The sequence below is a fragment of the Tauraco erythrolophus genome, chromosome 2, assembly GCF_009769465.1.
Source record: "Tauraco erythrolophus isolate bTauEry1 chromosome 2, bTauEry1.pri, whole genome shotgun sequence".
NCBI classification, from domain to species: Eukaryota; Metazoa; Chordata; class Aves; order Musophagiformes; family Musophagidae; genus Tauraco; species Tauraco erythrolophus.
This window is the reverse complement of record NC_141466.1, coordinates 66,174,707-66,183,950: the sequence shown is the minus strand read 5'-3', so window position 1 is coordinate 66,183,950 and position 9,244 is coordinate 66,174,707. Positions and strand designations below refer to the sequence as shown.

Here is a 9,244-nt window from a genome sequence, read left to right as displayed (position 1 = left end):
TTTGGAACCATTCAGAGAGCTGATAGCGCAAACACTAAAACCATTGGACAACAGCTGTGTGTAGCACTGCAATTCATGGCTCAGTACTGCATAGTGCTAAGCACCTTCTTAAAGGCGGGAATTCTTCACTCCCAATGTCTTTTCAAGCACTTGAAGGCCTTTGAATCCTTCCAAGTTTGAAACATCTTGTCATCTCTTCTGGGATTGGCAGCCCCTGCGAAATTCCACCTCTCAAAGCTTCCCTGCCTTACACGTTAACCAGAAATGATTATTCCAGAAGAATGCACCAAGGCACAGTTTAGTCAAAGTGAAGCAGTCCACTTCTTGATGACTCACAGGTGCTTTTTGTGTGTGTCTTGGAAAGGGCATAGGTCCTTTCAGAGTTCTGTGATTTAGAATTGCCTTAGTTAAGCAAAGAATATGACTTGGAAGTGTTTTCAGAGGAAGAGCTGGATGGCTCTGAAGAAGATACTCTGTACTTTCCTGCAAAACAAAGCATAACGGTTAGACATGAGACAGATAGCGTGGAATGTGTTGGTACTGCAAAGCAAGGGCAGTTAGACCTGTCCTGATGACCCAGGTGGCCTTGACTTGGTCTGCGGCTCTGATACTATCTGGATTACAGCAATACTAGCAACCCCAAAAGTCAATGTGTTTGATGACACAGCCAGGATATGTCAGCTTGAGCTGACAATCATGCCATACGGTAGTAATTTACGCAAAAGGAGGGAGTTAGTGGACTTCTTTGAGCATGGGGGCACATCTAGAACATGTGCTCTTCAGATGAATCCCAGCTCTCTCCCTCTTATGACCATGAGACTCTAAACTAAGACCTAGGTGCAGAGTGTGAGAGACAGTGCTAATAATATGGACATTTCAGGTGGCAACAGCATGGGAGGCAGTTGTGTGCAAGTCTCATTCTTGTGGTGGGAGGCTTCAGTGTCTGGCTAGTGTACTCATGTAAACTTACTGTAGCATAGTCATAGACCAACTTCTTGCTCTGCTATCTGACTAATAAACAGACTCTTTAAAAGCAGTTGCTTGCTTACATTAAACCCCTTCGTATCCCACTTTGACCAAGTGTCACCATCTTCTCTGAGCAATGGTTGGATGCACATTTAGAAATTAAATTACTCATATTTTCAGCAATATTTCTCGCAAAATAAAGTCATAACTGAAATGGTGATATCCATAAAATGACTGTCACAGAACTTTTGAAGAGATACAACTCCAAGGTGGTGAAGAGTACATGAACAGCAAATGAACTAGGGAGCACTGTGTCATGATATCATCAAGCTCAAAACAAAGCTCAGTTGATGGATTTTAGAAGCTGGTGAAACAGGCCACTATCCAATACTTGTTTTAGCATTAGACAATTATGCTGCTAGCATTATGCTGCGATCATGAACAATTATGCTAGTGATTCCAATGATTTATTACAGTTCCTTCATATTAGAAGATGAAATATCATCTATGGATGGATGGATAGACTCTGAGAGTGCGAACACAGGCAAAACCTTCTTTGTGCTTCAATAGGAGACATCTGTTGTCACATACCTGTTTTCCCACATAAGTTGTTAAAGGTTCTTGAAAATGGGTAGCTCATAGCAAGCATTGGTGTCACCAGGATCAGGGAGCTTGACTGTAAGAGAGAAAATTGCTTTTTGTCAAAAGCCTTGAACTTTCTTTGTTGCCATATTGGGGGGGGGGGGGGGGGGGGGGAAGGTTGCAATAAAATGTTGTTTGTAGTGCAAGCAGGCAATCCAGAGGGACAGGTTAGATGTTTGTGAGGTGTCAAGTTCACCCGTTTGCCTGTTTGTGATGGTGATGAAGGAGATCAAAAGAAACTACAGGACACAAACAGCCTGTCTCTAACTGTTGGCCAGGGAACATGGCTTAGGCTCCAGAGTCTGTCATATCAGACAGCACAGAGTTCTGGTCTGCTCTCTGAGGGAGTATATCCATTAAATCAGCCAGAAAAGCTAAGATTTATGTGCTTGAGGATGGTCGTTGAAGGCCAATAGCCTGCGATAATCAGAGGCAAATTTAACTTGACACACTAGAGGGCAGTGGAACACAACTCTTTACAGTCCAGATAGGCAGGAAGAGACTTTCTGCTGCTGAAATGAAGTTTCTTTTTTGGTTCTGGAGCAGTTTGAGAGTTTGTTAAAAAAAGTGTGGAAAACACATCTTTTTCTGCTCAGTTCCTCTGCATTCATTAGGTTATACCAGGTGGGAGAAATTAGGCAGTTTTGTGCATTGTCATATCTTCAGACGCATATCATAAAGAGGTAAAGGAAGAAGGTAAATGAATCACATTTAAAAAGTTTGATCAAAGACTTTGGTATTACTTTATTTATTCCTTATGAGCAGAACTGCCAGGGAAACATGTCAATTCCTACTGCCTGGGGCAGCTTCCACACTGTCAACTAGAGTTGGAAGTGTCTGGCCCAGGAGATTCTGTCTGAAAAGGAATTCAGAATTGGGGTCCAAGGCTTAACAACTTGTTCTCTCTGCTTTACTCTGCTGGATATGTCAGTACAGGAGTGAATGAAGAAACTGACATGCTTAATGATAGTTGTATCAGTTATTCCAGCCTTCCTTCCAGTTTCTTGGGAAAAAGGAGTTTTTCCCACAGTCAGAATAGCACCACATCCAGCAGATGTCATTTTCAAGCCAGAAAGAAGGAATGAAGCTTTAAAAATGCATTAGGAAATGTTCCCAGACCTGGATTCCCAGGAGTAATCCTCCTGCAGAAAACACTGGAATACTTGGAGTACCAGTTAAAAAAATCCAGGTAGATGATTCTAGGGATCTTAACTGAAGAAACACAAGGCAGAAGCTGCATCTTTCCTGTCTCGCTCTTTCACAAGATCTGAAGGTGGCAGATGGTTGGAGCACTTAAAGCTTACAGCTCTGCTCTGCCTGGCTAATCACAGGCTGCCTCCTCCCAGGCCTTCAGCACATTGCTGGAGGGCACATGCAAAGAGGTCACTACTGGGTTCAATACTGGTATAACATCTTCATTAATTATACAGATGATAGGAAAAGTGCACCCTCACCAAGACTGCAGATGATACAAAACTGGAAGGAATAGCTGATAGATCAGATGAGTCTTCTGTCATTCAAAGGGACCTCAACAGGCTGGAGAGATGGGATGACAGGAATCTTACAAAGTTCAGCAAAGGGAAATGTGAAGTCCTCCTGTCTCTGAGGAGGAACAACTCCATGCACCAGGACATGCTGAGGGCCGTCTGACTGCAAAGGAGTAAAGGCAGAGCCAGACTTTTCTCAGTGGTGCCCAGTGAAAGGATAAGAGGAGATGGGAACAAATAGAAAAACAGGAAACCCCACTTAAAAACAAACTTTTTAACTGTGAGGGTGGTCAAACACAGGAAAAGGCTGCACAGAGAGATTGTGGAGTCTCCATCCTTGGAGCTACTCAAAACCCAACTGGATATAGCCTTGAGCTCTAACTGACCATGCTCTGAGTGGGAGAGTGGTACTAGATGATTTCTGGAGGTACTTTCCGACCAACAATTCTGTAATTCCAGGGAAGCTGGAGTGATTTGAGCCAATGCTGGTCCTCTGAGCTGATAGTCTAGCCTTAATGATCTCCTTAATTCCTTTGAGGCTCTGTACCCATCTGTCTTAGTTATGCTGTGTTTTTAAGTCTGCTTCCCAGTTCCTTAGCAGTACCTCTACAGGCTTTTCTGAATAAACCCTGTTCAGGGACTGTGGTGGGTTGAGCCTGGTTGTATGCCAGGTGCCCACCAAGCTGCTCTCTCACTCATGTGAGGAGCTACTAGAAACTCCCCTGGCTTCAAGCTGGACCCACCTCTGGCCAAGGCAGAGCCAATCGGCGCCTCTGTGAATAACATATTTAAGAAGCGAAAAAAACCAAACCAAACTGCTGTGGAACCTGCAGTGGAGAGAGTTGGGAGGCATGGGCCTCACTCCTGGCTGCCTGTGTGGGCAGCTGCCTCCGTGTTTGTTGCGCCCAGCACGGCAGTGGGGAGAGAGGAGTGGGATGTGAAAGAAACAACTCTGCAGACACCAAGGACAGTGAAGATGGAGCAGGAGGAGGTGTGCTGGAGCTGAGATTCCCCTGCAGCCTGTGGTGAGATGGCAGGTGGCCTCTTGGCAGCCCATGAGAGACACAGTGGAGCAGAGACCCACTCGCAGCCTGTGGAGAACCCCACACTGGAGCAGGTGGCTGTGCCCAAAGAAGGCCATTGCTCTGTGAAAAGCCCACACTGGAGCAATCTGTTCCTGAAGGACTGCACCTTGTGGGAGGGACCCACGCTGAAGCAGATCATGAAGAGCTGCAGCCTGTGGGAAGGACTTGCATCAGAGATTTTAATGGAGAACTGTCTCCCGTGGAAGGGACTCCACGCTGGAGCAGGGGAAGGTTATGAAGAGTCCAATCCTGTTAAGGAAGGTTGGCAGAAACAATGTGTGATGAACTGAACACAACCCCCATTTCCTGTCCCCCACTGCAGAGGAGGAAGTGGAGAACTCAGGAGCAAAGCTGAGCCTGGGAAGAAGGGAGGAGTAGGGGAAGATGTTTTTAAGATTTAGTTTTATTTCTCATTATCCTATTCTGATTTGATTGGCAACAAACTAAATTGTTTTTTTTTTCCCAAGTCGAGTCTGTCTTGCTCATGACCGTAACTGATGAGTGATCCCTCCTTGTCCTTGTCTCGACCCATAAGCCTTTCATTATATTTTCTCCTCCCCATCCCACTGAAGGGGAGGAGTGAGCAAGTGGCGCCGTGTGGTGCTTAGTTGCCAGTTGGGCCTAAATGAGGACAAAAGCAAAGGTTGTGCCTGGAGGCAAAGGAAAACCAAAAAGATTTATTCTGTACGTCCCACCAGCAGCCAATGTCCGACTGCTTCCTGGGAAGCAGGGCTTCAGTACGCGTAGTGGTCGCTCTGGAAGATAAGCGTAAATAATGAATGCCCCTCTTCCTCCTCCTTTATTTTATCTTTTATTGCTGAGCAGATGTCATATGGTATGGAATACCCCTTTGGTCAGTTGAGGTCAGCTGTCCTGGCTATGGCCCCTCCCAAGATGTTACCCATCCCCAGCCTACTGGTGAGGGGAGAGGGGAGAGGGAGGGGAGCGTTGGAGAGACAGCCCTGGTGCTGTGCCAGCACTACTCAGCAGTAGCCAAATCACTGCTGTGTTATCGACACCTTTCTAGCTACCAACACAACGCACAGTGCTATGAGGGTTGCTATGGGGAAAACTAACTCCACCTCGGTCAGATCCATCACAGATACCAGTATAAAACTAAGCTCTATTATCAGTGCTCTTATGTGATGTTAGCATTTACCACCAGTTTCTTTTTCCATCTCAAGTGCCAGTAGTAAGATTCTGATTCCTTCAGTCCCTTACCCATCCTGGCATGGTTTCTTTGGCAAAGGCCTTTCAATGGCTTCTTTCAAACAGCCACTGAGCATTTATTTTCAGAGCCTTGATCTCTGGAGCACAAATTGAAATGCCAGAAATTACATTTAATAGTAAGAAAAAGCTTTTTTAACACTGAGGGTGGCAAAACATCACAGTATTTTGTCCAAAGTGTGAGTAGGTTCTCCAGCTTTAGAGATACAGAGCACTTGATGGAACAATATCCTAAGAAATCTACTCTAGTTTACCTTGCTTTGAGCAGTGAGTTTGGACTAGATGATCTCTTTGACATCTCTGTTCTGCAGGAACACTGCCTGCATTTCTGTCCTAATTGTATTCCTCAGCAGTCATTTTCCTGAGGCACTATGCAAACTTTATTTTTTCTTTTACAGATGGGAGTGGAACTGGTTTCCTCCTTTAATGTGAAAGCTTATCCTGAGCAAAGGCATTTCCAGGTGCCCATTCAAGCTGTGCTTCAATGCAGGGATGAGTATAAGAGTCACTGCTCCAGAGGAAGTTTCTGTGAAAGGAAGAGGAACCCTCCAGTATCTTCCTTAAGGTTCTAGTCCCTGTTTGCAACATTATTTCTTTTTTTAGGCACTGAATGTTTTGTGTTAAATGCAGAAATTTGCTGGTTATGGGACCCAAGTCTCTCCTCTTCTAGGAGTTTGTCCAGGCCACTTGGTTCCAGAACCACATTCATTTATGTTCTATCTTTTGCTTATTGAAATCTGAATCTTTGCTGCGCGTAGACATGTTTTTGATGAAAGATTCATACTTCCTCTCATTTCTGTTCCCAGCATGAAGTGCAGGCTAACCTGTCTCCTTGCCTCACAAGTTCGAGTTGCAATATTTCCATCCTTTGCTGCTCACAGCTGAAGAGCATCTTTTCCAAGAAGTTCCTTTTGCATTTCCCTCAGGTTGTGAATAAATAATGGTGCCACCGAAATTTTCTGGTTTCTAACTTCAGTTTCATTTTGTGGTTTATTTCTTGTGGAATTTAGAGCAGCAAATGTCCACCAACCTCCTAATTTTTTACCAATTATAGGTGAAATCATGAACTTTGAAAAAGTGAGTATATTGATATTTATGATAGTATCTTCTCTTTCTCTGACTAGTTCTAATAAATAATTCAGAATATAAAGAACATTTGATTTAAAAGACATTTGGAGAATGTTAGATAATTCAGCAGTAACTGAAAAACATTCTTAGGTCAAGGTTCTAACCTTTGTTTGCTGCGAACTCCATTTGGACATTGAATTCCTCTTCAGCAGGGCTTCTTGTATCTATTTGTTAAAAAACCAAAATCGATCAGTAAATACAGCAATTATGTTCCAATTCCAACAATATTTTCATATAATATAAGAAATAGTTTGAATTCTTACCTTCTTGTCCCAGAGAGTCCCAAACACCAAAATGAATAATCCCTAGGAGACAGATAATTACATGCAGCTTGATGACACCAACCTTTTAATTGCGGTACTGCCTAATTATCTCAAACATTGTCCATGTTGACTATTTAAACTCTGAACTCTGTGCTAGAGGATGTTTTTATAACTGCAGCTCACATAATCTCACAGCACTGCTGATGGGGTAGGAGTTCTCCAGGCCTGGCCTACTGAAGCTGAGTGACACAGATAGTTTGCTAGCTCTAACCATACTTGGAAGAAGGGACCTTTGTGCGTGGAAGACATGCCCTGCTCATGCTCCCTAGATAAGCTAGCAGGCTAACAATGTAAAAGGCAAATGAGTTTGGTCTGAAGCATAGAAATTTGAGGCCATTCTTAAGAGGTAGAGTATACATAACTATTGTGCCCTTAAGCAATCCCATTGTATTGGGATCCTACTGGCCACCTAAATATGTTGTTGTAAAAATCATACTGACTGAAAACTCTCAGTCATGTGTGTTTTGGTCAGTTCTTGACTAGTAGTACTACTCAGCTCTTCTTGGTGACTTTCGTGTCACAGGAAACAAAACCATATGTATGTGTAACTCACCTGCAAAGCATTGAGCAGAGCAAAAAGGATGTGGAACACTCGATGGCTGTTTTTGATGATGGTGGCAAGGCCAAATCCCCAGGTGAGGCCTAACAGTGGTGTCAAGATGGCCACACTTTTGCCAATTTGAAACAAAGAGTTCCTCTCCTGCCTGTTTGACCTATCCCCAATAGTTGGTCTCAGTATTTTTATTATAACAACTGCGGTGAAGAACAAATTCATGGCCACAATGATCAGGGCAGGTATGACAAAGGCCAAGAGAGCTTTGCTGTCCTTCCAGTTGAGCCAGCAGACATCCTTTCTGGTGTAATTGTTCTTTGGCAGTGTGACAGCGATGGTGATGACTGCAATGACAAAGGGGCACCCATATCCCAAGCAGAATGCCACTGCTTTCTGAGCGGTCTTGCTTGTGTTATGTAAGATGAAGACCAGTCTGTAGAAAAGAATGAGGCCCAGGCTGACCATCCAGAAGAAGACACACAGGTAGAATAAATGGATGAAGAAGGTGGCCACGAAACAGATGCCTCTGCTCATCTGCTGGTTTTGGTCATTGATGGAGGCAGTGACAATGAACCAAATGTCAGCAATCAGGAGTGATGTAGCTATGTTGAGTATACAGACATGGCGCATATAGGAGGTGGTATTGTTTGTCACATATTTCCAGACTAACGATTCAATTATAATGCAGATCACCAAACTCAGGATTGAAATGGCCAGGCCAATGTAGGTAATATAATCTTCAAAGATTACCGGGGAGGATTCATCAGGTGACATCAGAATGGAGAACGTTGTCAAGTGATTGCAGGAGCAAATTACATAATCTTCTACATTTGTGGGTGTGCAACCCTGACTATCCCAGCCCTCTCCGTGTTTGTCGAATGTGAAGTTCCAAAAGACACACTGGGGCATCTTTAGAGACAAGTTTTTCTTTGCAAAGGTCATATTAATATCGAACTTCTGGCTTCTGTTGCTGCTCACAGTTGTTGTTATCAGTAAGCCGTTCACACTCTTGGGCTTTTCCAGGGGCAAAATATGTCCAAGTTTTGAGTACATCACACTGACAATGGTTGAATTTTGGGTTAGAGTCTGAATTTCAGTTTCATCAATGAGCACATTAACTGTGAGGTTTTCTGTACTGCGGAAGTTCTTCTTATAATCTGAGTTGCTATTTTCTGTGACAACTGTACCTTGTAGCTGAAGGGTGTTTGCAGAGACAGGGGGAATGGTGTTGTTAACTGGTTGGAGGTGCAGGGAAAAATTTTCTACTGAACGCAGTAACAAAGAACTTTTGAATATGTCCTCTTTATTCAAGTCTTCCCAAGCTTCAGTTGTGGAATCAGCAACAAGGGAGTCTACTGTGGAGAGGAAATTCTGGAACAACAACAGAATAATGCTGTTACTGAAATCCCATACAGTTCATTGTTTTTTTCTAATGATAATTTCTGAGTGGTCCTAGAATTGCCTTTTGAAAAAGCCCAGCATTTTCTTATTTCACTCAGTTAATGAGAAACCTTCAGTTGTTAACCCTCTGCATGCTCTATTTTTAAGTTAAGCCTTTCAAAAGGGGAGCTATGTGGCTTGTTTTTACATATTACTTAGTATTTTTTCTTCTCCAGCCTTCTTTCCCTTCTGTCTCAGCCTTTGTGCTGTCTTGATTTCTCGCTGTCTCTCATGTAGGTTTCTCCAGCTACAAAACATCAAGTATCTCTCCACTTTTCGGCTCAGAAGAACAGTATTTTTCCTGTGTACCTCACAATCAAGGTTTCTAAGTATTTCTGAGATATGTTTTGCCATACATTTATTGTAACATCTAATTGATTTTCCTTGATCGAT

The 9,244-nt window shown here is 43.4% G+C and overlaps 1 protein-coding gene across 2 annotated transcripts in view; it reads right to left on the bottom strand.

The window, feature by feature from the left end:
- Positions 1-403: 403 nt before the first annotated feature.
- ADGRF5 (adhesion G protein-coupled receptor F5) overlaps positions 404-9,244 on the bottom strand; it is a 28,237-nt gene continuing 19,396 nt past the window's right edge. For both annotated transcript variants that reach the window (XM_009980614.2, XM_086623674.1), the window contains exons 16-20: positions 7,412-8,782; positions 6,799-6,840; positions 6,640-6,699; positions 1,558-1,642; positions 404-483 (exon numbers count right to left, since the gene is read on the bottom strand). In XM_009980614.2, the coding sequence (XP_009978916.2) occupies positions 404-483; positions 1,558-1,642; positions 6,640-6,699; positions 6,799-6,840; positions 7,412-8,782 (1,638 nt within the window). The remainder of the gene's footprint in view (positions 484-1,557; positions 1,643-6,639; positions 6,700-6,798; positions 6,841-7,411; positions 8,783-9,244) is intronic.